This window comes from Oncorhynchus mykiss, chromosome 1 (genome assembly GCF_057628025.1).
Source record: "Oncorhynchus mykiss isolate SJ-2025 chromosome 1, ASM5762802v1, whole genome shotgun sequence".
Lineage (NCBI taxonomy): Eukaryota > Metazoa > Chordata > Actinopteri > Salmoniformes > Salmonidae > Oncorhynchus > Oncorhynchus mykiss.
In genome coordinates this window covers 42,105,765-42,124,682 of record NC_143022.1, presented here as the reverse complement: position 1 = coordinate 42,124,682, position 18,918 = coordinate 42,105,765, and the positions used below count along the sequence as shown (strand labels likewise).

The 18,918-nt window shown below is 41.4% G+C and overlaps 2 protein-coding genes across 4 annotated transcripts in view; one reads left to right on the top strand and one right to left on the bottom strand.

The window, feature by feature from the left end:
- The first annotated feature begins 2,982 nt into the window (after positions 1 to 2,982).
- On the top strand, positions 2,983 to 5,268 carry bhlhe41 (basic helix-loop-helix family, member e41). Its single transcript, XM_021601141.3, is given in 6 exon segments — positions 2,983 to 3,284; positions 3,396 to 3,459; positions 3,630 to 3,737; positions 3,850 to 3,961; positions 4,172 to 5,079; positions 5,081 to 5,268. Coding segments are annotated over 6 exon segments (1,296 nt in total). The 5' UTR covers positions 2,983 to 3,222; the 3' UTR covers positions 5,123 to 5,268.
- A 5,306-nt stretch (positions 5,269 to 10,574) lies between these two features.
- The window catches only part of rassf8a (Ras association domain family member 8a), a 43,435-nt gene continuing 35,091 nt past the window's right edge, over positions 10,575 to 18,918 (bottom strand). For 2 of the 3 annotated variants that reach the window (XM_021601115.3, XM_021601122.3), the window contains exon 6: positions 10,575 to 14,766. In XM_021601115.3, coding sequence (XP_021456790.1) covers positions 14,645 to 14,766 — 122 coding nt within the window. In that variant the 3' untranslated portion in view covers positions 10,575 to 14,644. The remainder of the gene's footprint in view (positions 14,767 to 18,918) is intronic. The other variant, XM_021601130.3, reaches the window with a different exon arrangement.

The following is an 18,918-nucleotide window of genomic DNA, read 5'->3' as shown; positions in this document are numbered from 1 at the left end:
CAGAGAATATTGTTTCTAATGTTCTGAGAATCCTTTAAATTCCTTTTGGCAAACTCCAAGTAGGCTGTCATGTGCCTTTTACTGAGGAGTGGCTTCTGTCTGGTCACTCAACCATAAAGGCCTGATTGGTGCAGTGCTGCAGAGATGGTTGTCCTTCTGGAAGGTTCTCCCATCTCAACAGAGGAACTCAGGAGTTCTTTCAGAGTGACCATCAGGGGCCTCCTGAGTGGCGCAGCGGTCCTAGGCTGTATCGCATCCATCCGCGACCGGGAGACCCATGAGGCGGTGCACACTGGCCCAGCGTCGTCCGGGTTAGGGGAGGGTTTGGCTGGCTGGGATGTCCTTGTCCCATCGCGCTCTAGGGACTCCTTGTGTCGGGCTGGGCGCATGCACGCTGACTTCGGTCACCAGCTGTATGGTGTTTCCGCCGACACATTGGTGCGGCTGGGATCGTGTTTCGGAGGACGCATGGCTCTCGACTTTTGCCTCTCCCGAGTCCGTACGGGAGTTGCAGCGATGGGACAAGACTGTAACTACCAATTGGATATCATTAAAAAGTTTAAAAAAAATATATATATATACATATATCAATATATTCATTTTTAAATAAAACATAAAATGGGTGACCATTGGGTTCTTGGTAACCTCCCTGACCAAGGCCCTTCTCCCCTGATTGCTCAGTTTGGCCAGGCGGTCAGCTCTAGGATGAGTCTTGGTGGTTCCAAACTTCTTCCATAAAATAATGATAGAGGCCACTGTGTTCTTTGGGAACTTTAATGCTGCAGAAATGTTTTGGTACCCTTCCCCAGATCTGTGCCTCGACACGATCTTTTTGCTCTGACATGCACTGTCAACTGTGGGACCTTATATAGACAGGTGTGTTCCTTTCCAAATCATGTCCAATCAATTTAATTTACCACAGGTGGACTCCAATCAAGTTGTAGAAACATCTCAATGATTATCAATGGAAACAGGATGCACATGAGCTCAACTTGGAGTCTCATAGCAAAGGGTCTGAATACTTATGTATATAAGGTATTTTTGTTTTTGTTTTTTAATATACATTTGCTGAAATGTATAAAAACATGTTTTTGCTTTGTCATCATGGGGTATTGTGTGTACATTTATGAGGATAAAAAAAAAACTATTTTAGATGAAGGTTGTAACGTAACAAAATGTGTAAAAAGTCAAAAAAGTATATGTTGTTCCATGTTGTGAATATGTTATGCAGGTGTTTGTATGGGCTAATAGCAATAAGCCCTGGGTGTTGCTTTGGGTTTACCACTGTCAACGGCAGTATCAATGATATGTTGCGTTGTCTGTCCACTACGACTCGGGAAAGCATGTAGTTTATTTGGCTACAGATAACATAAATGTATGAACATCACGCGGTGGTGAAAGTGCACGCGGTGGTTGATGCTCCTTTCCAATAAATATCGCGAGAGACATTATGATCGATGCTTGGCTGCCGATTGACAAATAAAAATAATCTTGCTATTTTCTTTTGTCCATAATTATTTCATCATGTACGCTATCCTTCCTGAACTGTAGGCTATCTGCCAGTTGTTGGCTAAAACATGCCAACACCAGAGGGGGCACATTCACTATAAAATGCAGATGGAAACTTGTTTTTTTTTGTTACTGAAGTTTATATTAAAGAGATTGTTCACCCAAATTACACAATTACCCTGGTTTCCTTGCCCTTTATGCGTTCTGTGTGACAGCAATCCATGTTTTGGTTTAGTTTCCCTGGCAGTGGCTGGCACTGTTTCCAAATGTTAACGTTTTAGCATTCAATTGTGGCACAAATCCCATTCAAGTCATGGGAGCGATATTGGCATTTTTCGCGCATCATGCTCAAATCATCCATAAATTACTTTGGTGAGCTTCACAATACAGTTTAGATACTTTCGGATGATTTGGATATGATGCCTAAAAAAAATGACTTGAATGGGATTTGTGCCACAAATGCCAAAATGTTAGCATCTGGAAACAGTGTCAGGAACACTAAACCAAAGCATGGATTACTGTCATACCTTGTCCATAGACTTTACAGGGTAAGGAAACCAATACGTCATTTGGGTGAAGTATCCCTTTAAATGTCTCTATAGCTAGGTGTTACATGGTATATTACATGACCAGTGTAAGTACACTGAAGCTGCTTGGTTATATGGTGAAACCTGTTTTAAGTTAGTGTCACGTCTTGGCAGTAGGCTACACTATATGCCTATGTATTACTAACAACATAACATATTTATTACATATTTATAATAGTGCAAGTTTATTTCTTCTAATGATCTCCAAAGTATCAATATTGGATCTTAATAAAAACGGCATGTCACTTAGTAAAACATGTTTCAATAGCCAAGCATGCATAAGTTATCACATATAATTGTTTCTCTTCTCACATGGGCCATGTTCACATTAACTTCGTGTGCTCAACAATAATGTAGCCTAATTGTAATGCATTATGCATAGCACAATGACACGATTGCATACATTGTTACGAATTTGTTCATTGGAAGATGTCAACACGGTTGAATAAGGAACTGCTGCGCACGTTTTTGTGTAGCCTACTCAGACAGTGCCATGGTTACTGAAAACACACCTCAGGGCGGCTGGCGGGCTGAGAGACTCAGCGCGAGAAGGGATGAGCAGCCTACCTCGCCCCCCGGGTGTGTGTGTGTGTGTGTGTGTGCGCGTGAGCGCCCTATAAACACTCTCCTTGCACGCACGCACGCGAAAACACAGTCCCGTGTGCGCGTCGCATTCACGTACATGGTCAAAGCAGAGCTCAATTGGATGAGGATGTGCACCGGTAGAAAGGACATGATATAATAAACAATTATTTCAGTCGTTTGACTATGACTTTTAACTCCAATAGAATACCATACATTAATAGATATGTCTTATTTTGCATTGCCATAGAAACGGGCTGTGACGTAGCCTACTAGACCGGGTCTTGCAAAGGTCTTAATTACCGGACGTTGTGCTGGTGCAGTTTACACGTGAGTTGGAGCTGTTCCGACTCGAGACGCGCGTGCGCTGTGCACTCTCGCACAAACTGCTCGCAAAGTGGCAGTTGAGGAAAATAGACAGCATTCTAAAGCGCAGCACTATCGAGAATAGTCGCCGTGTAACATCTTCCCAAACCTTCTCTGTCTGCTGGTTTTGGAATAACAAACATTGTAAAGACAAAGTGGAATAGCCTACCGACAAGTTATGGATGAAAGAATACCGCGTCTGCAAGACAGACAATTTACTGATCATGAACATTTTTTAGGGTAATAATTTCATTTTTTAGGACAGTATGGGCTCTGTCCATAAACTATTAGATGATCACCCTTGGTACCTTTATAACTATGTGACTATCCTGCCCTCTTTATTTATTTCAGGTTGGAATACTCCTCACTCTACATGTGTAAATCGAAAAGAGGACTGAAGCGCGAAGATGGCAAGGTATGCGCTCATTTTGTCTTGTTTGCATCTCAATACAATGTCTGATAGCTAACAAGTCATTGTAGGATAACACAACTGTCTTGACTATGTGGCACTTGATGTAGAATGAATCTAACACTGTCATTCGTTTCTGTGGTCCTAATCGAATATATCTATCTTATTGTTCCCAGGACGCGTACAAGTTACCACACCGATTGATAGAGAAGAAGAGGAGAGACAGAATCAATGAATGTATCGGACAGCTGAAGGATTTGTTACCCGAACATCTCAAATTGACGGTAAGCTTTTGCAATTATGAAGGATGATGTATAGCCTAATAATGTGTGTTTTTATTTTACTGTTTCGTTAAATGATTGTTGAGTAATTGGATATCATGTTTTTCCCTTTCAGACGCTCGGGCATTTGGAGAAAGCGGTTGTTCTCGAGTTAACTTTGAAGCATTTAAACGCTTTGACTGCAGTCACTGAGCAACAACACCAGAAGATTATTGCTTTGCAGAATGGTAAATTGTTACATAACCTCCAGTGACTTCAATGTTTGACTTTTAGGTTTCTCTACATAGACTACTTTGGGTTTAGAGTTGGGCTTGGATAGGCTATGCGTAAAAGTTATTGTAGCCTAACTCAAATTCGATAGGCCTATTGGTTGTGTTCTCACAGTTGATTACGATTAAATCATGTACTGTAAATTGTGTCGTTTCTAACTTTTTCAGGGGATCGATCGATGAAGACGTCCGTTCACGCTGATTTGGATGCGTTCCACTCCGGATTCCAAGCATGTGCCAAAGAGGTCCTGCAGTACCTCAACAAGTTCGATAACTGGAATATGCGCGAGCAGCGGTGCGCGCAGCTCATCAACCACTTGCACAAAGTATCTGCGCAAATTCAGCCCAGTGCGCCAATACTCCATTCCCAGCAACCTGCCGGAGACGTGCTGGAGCGCGATGGCCAGAAAGCTGAAATCCAAGCTGGACATGACCGCGTATCGGTCATACAGAGGAGCCACGGGGAGCTTAACGAGAATGACACAGACACAGACAGTGGATACGGGGGTGAGGCGGAAAAGACCGATGGGAATAAAGGATGTGACCGTAGCAAAGCAGTGAAGATAAAGCAGGAGTTCGGGGATGAACGCGCAGCCAAAAAAACGAAGATGAACTGGGCTGGAAACGGTACGACGGGCGCAGACACGACCACCAGACCTGATCTGGCCTTTATGAACTCTTTGATGGGAATAACTGGCGTGGGACAGCAGACTCCATTTTGCATGCCTTTTTACTTCATCAATCCCTCTGCAGCAGCGACCTACATGCCGCTATTCGACAAAAGTAACCTAGAGAAGTTTGTGTACCCTGCTGCGGCAGCAGCAGCTCTCTCAGCACCGTTTCCATGGTTATACCCCAGCCTTAACTCACACGCTTCGGCAACTGCAGCGGCTGCCGCAGGTGCTTTCTCCGGTATGTCGACAGAGAAGAGCTCTGGATTCGGTTCCAACTCCAAGCACTCTCTCTCTGACGACAGTGACATGTCAAACGTGGAGCCGGGCTCACCTGAGGAGAGGGAGGACAACCCTGAGAATGATGTTGATTATGATGATGATGATGATGATGATGATGATGGTATTAGGGAACGACTCCCCAGACAATGAAAATGACTGTACATAATGAAGATAACATTAGATTTTATTTCTTGTAAAAACGGTCTAATTTACCTGTGTAGCCTATATCCTAATTGGATCTACATTCTGCATATTATTTTGTTTAGGATTTTCTGATAGCTGTCTGTTTTTACCTTATTTTCATATTTTAAATGATTGTCATTGATAGTAGGAGTTTCGAGACAAGTTTCACAGTTGAATTTCTCCTTTATTTTGGCCAGGCAGGGGGAAGTTGTGACAGTTTGTGCCTTTTGCACTTAATGCAAGAGTAATCTGAATGATAATCGACAATGATTGACACTAACAACATGCACACATCTGTTATTACTACAGTCCTAGGGTATATTGAGCTGGAGTTAGTTTTTCCATTGACACAACCTTTAAAACTGGCAATATCAGTGCCAAAACATCAAGATAAACAATCTGCTTCTATGCGCAGTATTGTCCTCAGATCCCCAATCAGATACTAGTCACATTGGATGTATGGAGTTGCAAATGACCTCTACCAAGGTTAGAATCAACATTGCTGACTGACTACAGTATGACTAATGGTGATAGATGTGTTTTGATCCATTTCCTTGTACATATGAACTAAATTGACCCCCCCATACACACACAAATTACTAACTAACTGGATACATGACTACGTATTATGTAACTCCCTATCCATGCCAACACGTTTTGATTTGTCTATTTAGTCTTCTGGAATTTTCAATCACCTCCTCAAATAAGTTTTTCTGACTGCTGATATTTGGCATGTTGAAAAGAAGCACTTCATTGGAAGATGCTGGTTTTATGACAATTGACAATTATGTCCCTGATTGGTTGGCATCTCTGCACATATAATGAGACACCGCGGGACCTGTCGGCTACCTCCAGCAAAATGATACTAGATATGATATAGCACCTTATAGAACTTTGATATTGAATGTAACTACCTGTGTATTTCTTAGCTCTGGAAGTTTGTATGTATAGGATTAACGTGTAGTTCTTTACTATTTGAGAGATAAAGTGCACTTGTTTCTGCCGTTGGAAAATCCCCCCCTGTTCCCTCCCAACACTCACTTTCCAACTATTCTAGTCTATCACTGTATCTATTTTTAGAAAATAACTAAACTAGAGGGCAGACATGTTACTCCAGACTGTACAGACTGTCAATGTGTTTGAAGAACCAGATACTAGGCTACTACAGATATTGAAGCTTTTTAGGGATTTTGTGCAGACCTTATAAGCCACTAATCATAGCTCGTTTTTGGGTAATAAGTCTTATTGTACTTATACAGCTACATGATACAACTGATACTCAGCCTCAGAATGAAGAAGTAGCTGTTGTATCACATTCTAACACAAACACATACAGGATAGGTGTATGCAGATGGAGAGGTAACTTTGGTCGGGGACCGATAGTTCTGATAAATGTCCTTTTAAAAGAATTTCATTCCTGCAAATGTGGTGTTTATTGTGTGTTATGAGTTCCTTGTGTGAGTAACTACATATAATTTGCATACCCAGTATTGCTTATTTTTAGCTTATGTTCATCAGCTCTTGCCTCAAATCCACTATGTTTTAAACCAGGGCTCTCCAACCCTATTCCCGAAGAGCTACTCTCCTGTAGGTTTTCGCTCCAACCCCAGTTTTAATTGACCTGATTCGGCCTATCAACCCGCTCATTATTAGAATCAGGTGCACTAGATTAGGGTTGGAGCAAAAACCTACGGGATGGTGGCTCTCCAGGAACAGGGTTGGAGCAAAAACCTACGTGATGGTGGCTCTCCAGGAACAGGGTTGGAGAGTTTAAACTGTCTTCAAAAGTGGCACGTGTGTGTAAATACTTTTGTGAATATACTATGGAATATATGTCTGATGTCAATGTCCAAAAATATTTAACCGAGCAACTGTTGCACATTTCGTTAATGCTTTACACATATGGTGTTCTAAATTATTGCTGACAAGTTGTAAAATAAATATCAGACCAAAAACCATTTGGATGTCTTATTGTTATTTATGTATTTTTTACCACAAAATGGATAGTTTGCTTCATCGACACACTACCAATACAAAAGTCTGTGGAGACCCCTTCAAATGTGTGGATTCGGCTATTTCAGCCACACCCGTTGCTGACAGGTGTATAAAATCAAGAGCACAGCCATGCAATCTCTATAGACAAACATTGGCAGTAGAATGGCCTTACTGAGGAGCTCAGTGACTTACAACGTGGCACCTCATAGGATGCCACCTTTCCAACAAGTCAGTTCTTCAAATTTCTGCCCTGCTAGAGCTGCCCCGGTCAACTGTAAGTGCTGATATTGTAAAGTGGAAACATCTAGGCGCAACAACGGACCAGCCGCGAAGTGGTAGACCACACAAGCTCACAGAATGGGACCAATGAGTACTGAAGCGCGTAGCATGTAAAAAATATTCTGTCCTCAGTTGCAACACTCACAGAGTTCCAAACTGCATCAGGAAGCAATGTCAGCACAATAACTGTTCGTCTGAAATGGGTTTCCATGGCCAAGCAGCCGCAGAAAAGCCTAAGATCACCATAAGCAATGCCAAGTGTCGGCTGGAGTGGTGTAAAGCTCGCCATCATTGGACTCTGGAGCAGTGGAAACGCATTCTCTAGAGTGATGAATCACGCTTCACCATCTGGAAGTCTGATCGACAAATCTGTGTTTGGCGGATGCCAGGAGTTTGGTGGCGGAAGAATAATGGTCTGGGGCTGTTTTTCATGGTTCGGGCTAGTCCCCTTAGTTACAGTGAAGGGATATCTTAACACTAAAGCATACAGTGACATTCTAGGCGATTCTGTGCTTCCAAATCTGTGGCAACGATTTGGGGAAGGCCCTTTCCTGTTTCAGCATGACAATGCATCCGTGCACAAAGCGAGGTCCATACAGAAATGGTTTGTCGAGATCGGTGTGGAAGAACTTGACTGGCCTGCACAGAGCCCTGACCTCAACCCCATCGAACTCCTTTGGGATGAATTGGAAGGCCAACTGCGAGTCAGGCCTAATCGCCCAACATCAGTGCCGACTTCACTAATGCTCTTGTGGCTGAATGGAAGTCCCAGCAGCAGTGTTCCAACATCTAGTGGAAAGTCTTCCCAGAAGAGTGGAGACTGTTGTAATAACTCCATATTAATGCCCATGGTTTTGGAATGAGATGTTCGACGAGGAGGCGTCCACATACTTTTGGTCATGTAGTGTAGCTATAACATATGCTTTCATTGATAGAAGACACGCTAGAGATGATCACAAACATTACAATGATCTACGTAACATTGACACATTCACTTATAGTGTATTAAAGTAGTCAAAAGTTTAGTATTTGGTCCCATATTCCTGGCATTCAATGACCACATCAAGCTTTTGACTTTACAAACTTGTTGGATTCATTTGCAGTTTGTTTTGGTTGTGTTTAAAATTATGTTTAGCCTAACTGAATGGGGAATAATACATTCTGTCATTTTTAAGTCACTTTTTATTGTAAATAAGAATAGAAGATGTTTCTGAAAACTTCTACATCCATTATCACAGTAGCATCCACATTTAATGTTTAATTTAACGCAAATGTTACCAATTGTCACCATTGTACATTTTTGGTATTGACCAAACAGAGGTTGGTTGATACCTTGGAAAATGGTGCAGACGGATAGGGCTGCCGTGCTTAAAAGTCTTGGGAAACTGTGCAGTATTACATGTTTTTTCTTACATTAAAATCACATGCATTTCGCTACACCTGCAATAACATTGCTAAACACATGTATGTGACAAATAAAATTCGATTTGATCTCTAGTTTTTAACATGACATTTGTATTTCTCCGTTTGGATTGTTAGGTAATATTTCAAAAACTATTGTCTGATTTGTAAGACTAGTTGATAAGTCAAAGGTGTGTCAGCTATTTGAATCAGAGAGCAATAAGCTGATTTCCAGTCACTTCTTACTTCTGTTTTAGTCAAGGTCAGAGAAGGACAGACACAGCCTTGGGGGTTCCCTGTATCAGTAATGCTCTGCATAGTAATGGATAAGCAGTCTAGTAGTTAAATATACCAAACTGCAATGTTTCCACCCTCACTGGCGAAGCACAATACTTTCTATCTGACTAAATCTTTACACACTTGTCACCAGAATTCAGGACACTGGTGAAAGTATCTAATGGGCTAAAAGATAAGGAGGGTAACTAGTATGTATATCAAGTCAACTTATTCTAATCCTTACGAAAAAAGATTGCAGTCAGAGTGCAGTATAACTGCAGTATGCTGCAAACTGCTTCCAAAATAACCGTTTTTTTACTGCAGTAATTTTGCAGTGCAACTGCAATTAGAGTGCTGTATAACTGCAATTACTGTGTCCAAAATACCACAGTCGACTGTAGTCACTACACTTTTACTGCAGTTTCAAAACTGAAATATTTTTCTGTAAGGGAATCAAATCACTGCAAAATTACTTATTTTGGTCACAGTATTTGCAGCATACTGAAGTTATACTGCACTCTGACTGCAATCTTTTTTCGTAAGGGTTAGAATAAGTTGACTTGATATACATACTAGTTACCCTCCTTATCTTTTAGCCTATTAGATACTTTCACTAGTATCCTGAATTCTGGTTACAACTGTGTACAGATTTAGTCAGATATAAAGTATTGTTGCAGATTGGAATATTTAACTACGAGCTCTGTATCTCAGTGCTGGAGGTGTCACTACAGACCCTGGTTCGATTCCAAGCTGTATCACAACTGGCCATGATTGGGAGTCCCATATGGCGGCTCACAATTGGCCCAGCGTCGTCTGGGTTAGGGTTTGGCCAGTGTAGGCCGCCATTGTAAATAAGAATTTGTTCTTAACTGACTTTGCCTACAATAAAGGTTAAATAAAAATGCAACTCAACCCCACTGACTTCTATAATACAACTCAAGGTAAAACTCTTCATAAACCAGACATGAGTTCAAAATGAGAAATGTGTCTGACTTAACCTTGTTGCCTGAAGTGTTTTCATGACCGCTAATAGTTAAAAATAATCCACTTGGTTATTATTATGCAATGATTTCCCACGGTCAACGAGAACCACCAGAGCCATCCAGTTGTCTATGGCTTTGTGATTATTGGACGGACACCGCCATCTAGTGGATATACAGACAACACGTTTTCCATCTCCATCATCAAGTAACTCCCACTTCTTTCACCATAGGGCTTTTCACACTACTTGAGCCGAACCGAGGCAAGCCAAACCAAGTTGTACAGAGCTGGCCTAGTTACACACCCACCTTAGTTGCTCACACTCTACTTTGAAAGGACAATGTGAAAAGAAAATATCTGAGCCAGCAGTTTGGTCCGGGTCAGCATGGTAGTGTTAAAAGGGCACATGTTTCTCCGGTGTACTCTTCCTATGTCCTGTGCCTCTTTCAATTAGCATTTTATAGAATATCAAACTCATGGACAACATAAAAGCTGACAAAAAGTTTGTCACATTGTTTTATTATAATAATGCAATCCATGTCATATCAGCAGCCAGTAGCCATACATCTCTGAACAATTTGCTGTGAATTAAGGCAGAAAAATAAAACATGTATGTACAGTTGATTTCTTAACATGGGAGAGCACAGGACACAAATGTTAAACACTGACCGAAACAACCTATGGAAACATACAAGTGGTTTCTTAACTACCTATTTTTCCAATAAACATCTTACCCGCACAATGAACAGAGCTAGCCTGGTCCCAGATGTGTTTGTGCTGTATTGCCAACTCCTATTGGTCACTGGCGTAACAATGAGTATAGGAATTGCCAAGACTACAAACACATCTGAGACCAGCCTAGAACAGAGCAGGGTCATTGTTGGAATAATCCCCGGTAAAGCTTGACATTAGTCGTATACAGTATATGCAGAAATAAGTATGAGTATAAGGCACTTGTTAAGAACTTATTAAAAGCTGAGTAGCACAGAACCATTAGTTTATCAAAACCAATAAGAGGTGTTCGGTACAATGAGGGCAACTGTTGCATACATCACATTAAAATGTGTCCATTTGATCAACTCGTTTTATCAGGTTTTAGTCAGTGCTATAGTGTTACATTAGCCTGGTTCCAGATCAGTTTGTGCTGCTTTGGCAACTCCTCTGGTCATTGTCACGCCAAGGAATTGGCAAGACATGAAAAACGGATCTTGGTCATTATCCACAAAGCTTCTCAGAGTATGGGTGCTGATCTAGGATCAGGTCCCCTCTGTCCACATAATCATATTCATTTTGCTATAAAAGATAAAAACCGATCTTAGATCAGCACTTGTACTCTAAGACACTTTATGAATACAGGCCCTGGGACAGGTCTAGTTTTCCATATCTGTCAATTGAGCCAAACCACTCCCTCTTAGGATCTAACAGAAGTTGTTTTAGTGTTACTTAGGTCTCGATGTAATCCGTAGCGCTGAAGACCTGCGCTGTAGCATGATTGAAATGTAAAGGTCAGTTCCCATTGAGACGACATATGCAGCGTTTACCATGAAGGCAATCCCCGCGAATACAGGAGCATTGCTTATAAATTGCTATCGCCCTGTAGCACAGGTCTTCAGCCCTGTCGATGAAATGGAGCCCTTAAGTTTGAATAATTATTCAGATATGGCTACTTGGGAAAACAAACACATGCAATAAGACCTCTAATCTTTGCTCCCATTTCTTTACAGATGAATAAGATTAAACATTTTGGCAAAGTAATACATATTTTCAACACAAGATAAAGGAGAAAACTAACGCTGTCGGTTCATTTGATACTGTTACATTAACAATACTGCATAAGTGTACACACACAGTTCTGCTTCTTCCTCAGCAATTGGAAATAAATGTGAATGGTGACCGAACTTCATACTATCTACAGTATTCTAATATTTCAATAAGTGATTATATCCGTTGACATTTCACATATTGTAACAATAAGTGACATATCAGCACTTTTGGACAGTTCATAGGCTACCATCTACCCCTTTCTTCAGTAACAAAGCCTTGAACCATTGGTTGTATAACTGTGCATAGTGTATAATGAGAATCAGAACAGAGCAGAGCAGAAACAGTCTGCCTGTTGGTTGATGTGAGCATAAATGCTTCAGAAACAGACATCCTTTAAAAGTTACTTTGCCCCATCGGGCCACTGTATAGACATCTCATCCAGGACTCAACGCAGTCCATACATCAATTAATACACTGGATAAAATACAATTATTTACCACAGAATCACTAAACTCTTCAAATTTACAGCATCAGTCAAAAGTTTGGACACACCTACTCATTCAAGGGTTTTTCTGTATTTGTACCATTTTCTACATTGTAGAATAATAGTGAAGACATCAATACTATGAAATAACAGATATGGAATCATGTAATAACCAAAAAAGTGTTAAACAAATCAAAATACATTTTATATTTGAGATTCTTCAAAGTAGCCACCCTTTGCCTTGATGACAGCTTTGCACACTCTTGGCATTCTCTCAACCAGCTGCATGAGGTAGTCACCTGGAATGCATTTCACACAACAAGTGTGCCTTGTTAAAAGCTCATTTGTGGAATTTCTTTCCTTCTGAATGCCTTTGAGCCAATCAGTTGTATTGTGACAAAGTAGGGATGGTATACAGAAGAAAGCCCTATTTGGTAAAATAACAATTCCATATTATGGCAAGAACAGCTCAAATAAGCAAAGAGAAACGAAAGTCCATTATTACTTTAAGACATAAAGGTAGGTCAATCCGGAAAACTTCAAGAACTTTGAAAGTTTCTTCAAGTGCAGTCGCAAAAACCACTAAGCGCTATGATGAAACTGTCTCTAATGAGGACCGCCAGAGTTACCTCTGCTGCAGAGGACAAATTCATTAGAGTTACCAGCCTCAGAAATTGAAACCAAAATAAATGCTTCACCGAGATCAAGTTACAGACACATCTCAACATCAACTGTTCATAAGAGACTGCGTGAATCAGGCCTCCATGGCAGAAACCACTACTAAAGGACACCAATAAGAAGAATAGACTTGCTTGGACCAAGAAACACGAGCAAAGGACATTAGACCGGTGGAAATCTGTCCTTTGGTCTAATATGAGGTTTCTGGTTCCAACCGCCGTGTCTTTGTGAGATGCATTGTAGGTGAACTGATGATCTCTGCATGTGTAGTTCCCACCGTGAAGGTGTGATGGTGTGTTGGTGCTTTACTAGGGACACCGTCAGTGATTTATTTAGAATTCAAGGCACACTTAACCAGCATGGCTACCATAGCATTCTGCAGCGATATGCCATCCCATCTGGTTTGCGCTTAGTGGGACTATAATTCGTTTTTCAACAGGACAATGACCCAACACACCTCCAGGCTGAGTAAGGACTATATTACAAAGAAGAAGAGTGACGGAGTTCTGCATCAGATGATCTGGCCTCCACAATCACCCGACATCAACCCAGTTGAGATGGTTTGGGATGAGTTGGACCACAGAGTGAAGGAAAAGCAGCCAAAAAGTGCTCGGCATGTGTGGGAACTCCTTCAAGACTGTTGGAAAAGCATTCCAGGTGAAGCTGGTTGAGAGAATGCCAAGAGTGTGCAAAGCTGTCATTAAGGGAAAGGGTGGCAACTTTGAAGAATATCAAATATAAAATATATTTTGATTTGTTTAACACTTTTTTGGTTACTACATGATTCCATGTGTGTTATTTCATAGCTTCACTATTATTCTACAATGTAGAAAATAGTCAAAATAAAGAAAAGCCCTTGAATGAGTAGGTGTGTCCAAACTTTGGACTGGTAGTGTATAGTTCACAGATTTCAACAGCAAGTTTTTCAGTTTGGAGCGATATTTTCCAAAATGCAAACATTCATAAAAAATAGTATCGAACCTCTTTACTGTATGTTGATATAATGGATAAAATATTAACGTTTAAAAACTTCTTTATTTATTAAAATGAAAATAAAGTAATTGCATACACCTTCAAGGGATGAAAACTACGATGACGCTGATGATGATAATGACGCATCACTTTTAGTTCGAAGGTTTAAATAGACATAAAACCATTCAGGCTATGACACACGGTGCTCATGTCTGTTGCTATATTGTCTATTTCAACTATCTCTGTCTGTCCATTCAAGCGCCCTGCAGTCAGATATGTTACCAATAGTTTTTCCTTCATTATTGGAGCTATCATCGTCATATGTTGGCCCATGTCGGAGACTTGGAGTGCTTGTACACAACGGCCTATAACAATATGATCTCTTTAAGTGTTCCTGTTCTCCATGATATGTAGGTAACAGAACAGAGAATGGACTGGAGAGTGCTACTGAGGTAACCTGTACTTGGATGTCACATCACAGGGAATCCTTTAGCACTGGTCCTAGATCTGTATTTAGCCAACTTATTTCGCTAGGAGTGACTGGGTGTTGAGGAGTTGGCTAAAGCACACACAGGTCTGGGATCAGGTCTTAGTGGAACCAGGTTGCCTTTAGGGTGTTTTCAGGTGTCCATCTAGCAGAGGAACAAAGCCACCCCAAGTGTGCCCTCTTTTCTCTTACACGTAGATCCCTTCTGGGTTTAGGCCAGATGTCAGCGGACTGTGCAGGACCCGAAGGTGTCCAGGCATCGGGTGAAAGGAGACGGGACGCTTCAGGGAACCAGACAGAGGAACCAAGTCTGAGAGAAAGGGAGAGAGAGAGTGAGCATAGCTTTGTTATTGAGTGAGGCTGCCAGGCAGACCTGGCTCTCAAGGGGAGACAGTCTATGCGTCCACTGCCCACAAAATGAGGCGGAAACGGAGCTGCACTTCCTAACCTCCTGCCAAATGTACGACGATATAAGATACACACACAGTGGGGCAAAAAAGTATTTAGTCAGCCACCAATTGTGCAAGTTCTCCCACTTAAAAAGATGAGAGAGGCCTGTAATTTTCATCATAGGTACACTTCAACGATGACAGACAAAATGAGAAGAAAATTTAAAAAATCCAGAAAATCACACTGTAGGATTTTTTATGAATTTATTTGCAAATTATGGTGGAAAATAAGTATTTGGTCACCTACAAACAAGCAAGATTTCTGGCTCTCACAGACCTGTTCTTCTTTAAGAGGCTCCTCTGTCCTCCACTCGTTACCTGTATTAATGGCACCTGTTTGAACTTGTTATCAGTATAAAAGACACCTGTCCACAACCTCAAACAGTCACACTCCAAACTCCACTATGACCAAGACCAAAGAGCTGTCAAAGGACACCAGAAACAAAATTGTAGACCTGCACCAAGCTGGGAAGACTGAATCTGCAATAGGTAAGCAGCTTGGTTTGAAGAAATCAACTGTGGGAGCAATTATTAGGAAATGGAAGACATTCAAGACAACTGATAATCTCCCTCGATCTGGGGCTCCACGCAAGATCTCACCCTGTGGGGTCAAAATGATCACAAGAACGGTGAGCAAAAATCCCAGAACCACACGGGGGGATCTAGTGAATGACCTGCAGAGAGCTGGGACCAAAGTAACAAAGCCTACCATCAGTAACACACTACGCCGCCAGGGACTCAAATCCTGCAGTCCCAGACGTGTCCCCCTGCTTAAGCCAGTACATGTCCAGGCCCATCTGAAGTTTGCTAGAGAGCATTTGGATGATCCAGAAGAAGATTGGGAGAATGTCATATGGTCAGATGAAACCAAAATAGAACTTTTTGGTATAACCCAACTCGTTGTGTTTGGTGGACAAAGAATGCTGAGTTGCATCCAAAGAACACCATACCTACTGTGAAGCATGGGGGTGGAAACATCATGCTTTGGGGCTGTTCTTCTGCAAAGGGACCAGGACGACTGATCCGTGTAAAGGAAAGAATGAATGGGGCCATGTATTGTGAGATTTTGAGTGAAAACCTCCTTCCATCAGCAAGGGCATTGAAGATGAAACGTGGCTGGGTCTTTCAGCATGACAATGACCCCAAACACACCGCCCGGGCAACGAAGGAGTGGCTTCGTAAGAAGCATTTCAAGGTCCTGGAGTGGCCTAGCCAATCTCCAGATCTCAACCCCATAGAAAATCTTTGGAGGGAGTTGAAAGTCCGTGTTGCCCAGCAACAGCCCCAAAACATCACTGCTCTAGAGGATATCTGCATGGAGGAATGGGCCAAAATACCAGCAACAGTGTGTGAAAACCTTGTGAAGACTTACAGAAAACGTTTGACCTCTGTCATTGCCAACAAAGGGTATATAACAAAGTATTGAGATAAACTTTTGTTATTGACCAAATACTTATTTTCCACCATAATTTGCAAATAAATGAATTAAAAATCCTACAATGTGATTTTCTGGATTTTTTTTCTCATTTTGTCTGTCATAGTTGAAGTGTACCTATGATGAAAATTACAGGCCTCTCTCATCTTTTTAAGTAGGAGAACTTGCACAATTGGTGGCTGACTAAATACTTTTTTGCCCCACTGTATTTCCCTCAGATTACAGGGACCCCAAAAGGATTTGAAAACAAATATTGATAAGCTTCTGATTCTGTTAGGTGAGATACATGAACAATTGTATAAATTTAGCAGATGCTCTTATCCAGAGCGACCTACAGGAGCAAATAGGGTTAAGTGCCTTCCTACAGGGCACATAGACAGATGTTTCACCTAGTTGGTTTGTGGCTTTGAACAAGCAACCTTTCAGTTATTGGCACAACGCTCATAACCTCTAGGCTAACTGCCGCACCATAAATATACATAAATACAACAGTTTGTAATCCTCGCAGCAAAAATTGTGACCTGTTGCAATAAGAAAAGGATAACCGGTGGAGCAGAAAAACAAGTAAATTAAACCTGTATTTATCTTGTTATTTATTGTCCCCTGCCATTTGTACTTCAATTATTTGCACATTGTAACAACACTGTTGTGGTTAATATTAATATAACATGTCAAATGTCTTTCTCTTTTGAAACTTGTGCGTGTTTAATGTTAACTATTAATTTGTTATTGTTTATTTCACTTACTTTGGCAATGTAAACATATGTTTTCCATGCCAATAAAGCCCCTTTGAATTGAATTGAGAGAGAGAGGGAGGAAGACAGAAAGAGATAGAGAAGGGAAAGAGAGAAGGGGGAGGTTGAGAGGGAGGGAGACCATGCAGTATGTGCATTTGTTCAGCCCCCTCAAGTGGCACTTATGGTTTCCATGCCAATGGCTACCTAGATACGGATGCCTGCATGCCCAGCATCACACACTCCGCCAGTTCAGCTCTCCCTCCCTCTCTCCCTCCATCATCATATTTTGTTTTACATTTCAAATGTAAGTGTTTTAGCAGACGCTCTTATCCAGAGCGACTTACAGTAGTGAGTGCATACATTTATCATATTTGTTCGTACTTGTCCCCCGTGGGATCATATCCCTCCATCACTCTCTCCATCCCATGCTCAGCAGTTTCTGTGGTGATGGACTCAGTGGACTGTAGTCTTGCCTACCAAGAGGCTGGTCTGGCAGAGAGAACAGAGTTAGATAGAGAGCTAAGAACACTGTGAACACTGAGGCTTGTCAAAAGGCTATGGGAACATACACAAACTGTTCTAGTCACCAGGTGCTTCCTTAGAAGTTAGAAGTTCAGTCTCTTTATATAAAACTTGAATTTTAAACAGAGTTCGGAGATGTAGGATAGTGCCCAAGTGTTCCATGTTAGAGACTGTAAAAATATTTGTTTTATGCACTAAACCAGACCTTCTAAAAATATCCTCTATATCAACTTACGTAACAGTACACCTTTAAATCCCACCTCACCCACCAAGTTTTTCCAGATCACTTTTCCAAATGTTTTTTTGATAACTGTGCATGACCATGTGCTTACCATTACCTCATCTACAGGGGTTGCTCTTGAGAGAGAGATAGAGGGAGAGACAGAGATACAGATAGAGAGAGAGACAGAGAGAAGGAGACAGAAAGAGAGAGGGAAAGAGAGAGAGGATAAGTTACTACAATTGCTTAAAAAAAGAACACCCTCAAATCCACTTTTCAGATTTGAATGCATGTTCCTCTATGCGTTACTAGATCTGACCACACGGTGTCAGCGTTGAGCCGTGCAGGAAGCCAGCCATAACAGTTAACTTAATGGCCAAACAGAGGGCTCTTGCTGATTGAACACACATGTCCTGCTAGGTTATTAGAAGGACATGAACATTAAACTCATTACTTGACATAATGGAAAACCATTAGCATGAAGTCTAACAAGAGCAACCCCTTTATATGAGGTAATGGTAAGCACATGGTCATGCAGTTATAAAAAAACATTTGGAAAAGTGATCTGGAAAAACTTGGTGGGTGAGGTGGGATTTAAAGGTGTACTGTTACGTAAGTTGATATAGAGGATATTTTAACAGGGTCTGGTTTGGTGCATAAAAAAATATTTTTACAGTCTTTAACATTGAACACTTGGGCACTATCCTACACTTCCAAAACCCACTTAAAATTCAAGATTGATATAAAGAGACTGAACTTCTAAGGTATTCAAAGGTTCTCCAAGAGCACCTGGTGATTAGAATTGCTTGTTTGTGTATGCTCCCATATCCTTTTGACAAGCCTCAGTGTTCACAGTGTTCTTAGCTCTCTGTCTAACTCTGTTCTCTCTGCCAGGCCAGCCTCTTGGTAGGCAATACTACAGTCCACTGAGTCCATCACCACAGAAACTGCTGAGCATGGGATGGAGGGAGGATGAAGGGAGATAGTGATGGAGGGATATGATGATGGAGGGATATGATGATGGAGGGAGAGAGGGAGAGCTGAGCTGGCGGAGTGTGTGATGCTAGGCATGCCAGCAGCCGTATCTAGGCAGCCGTTG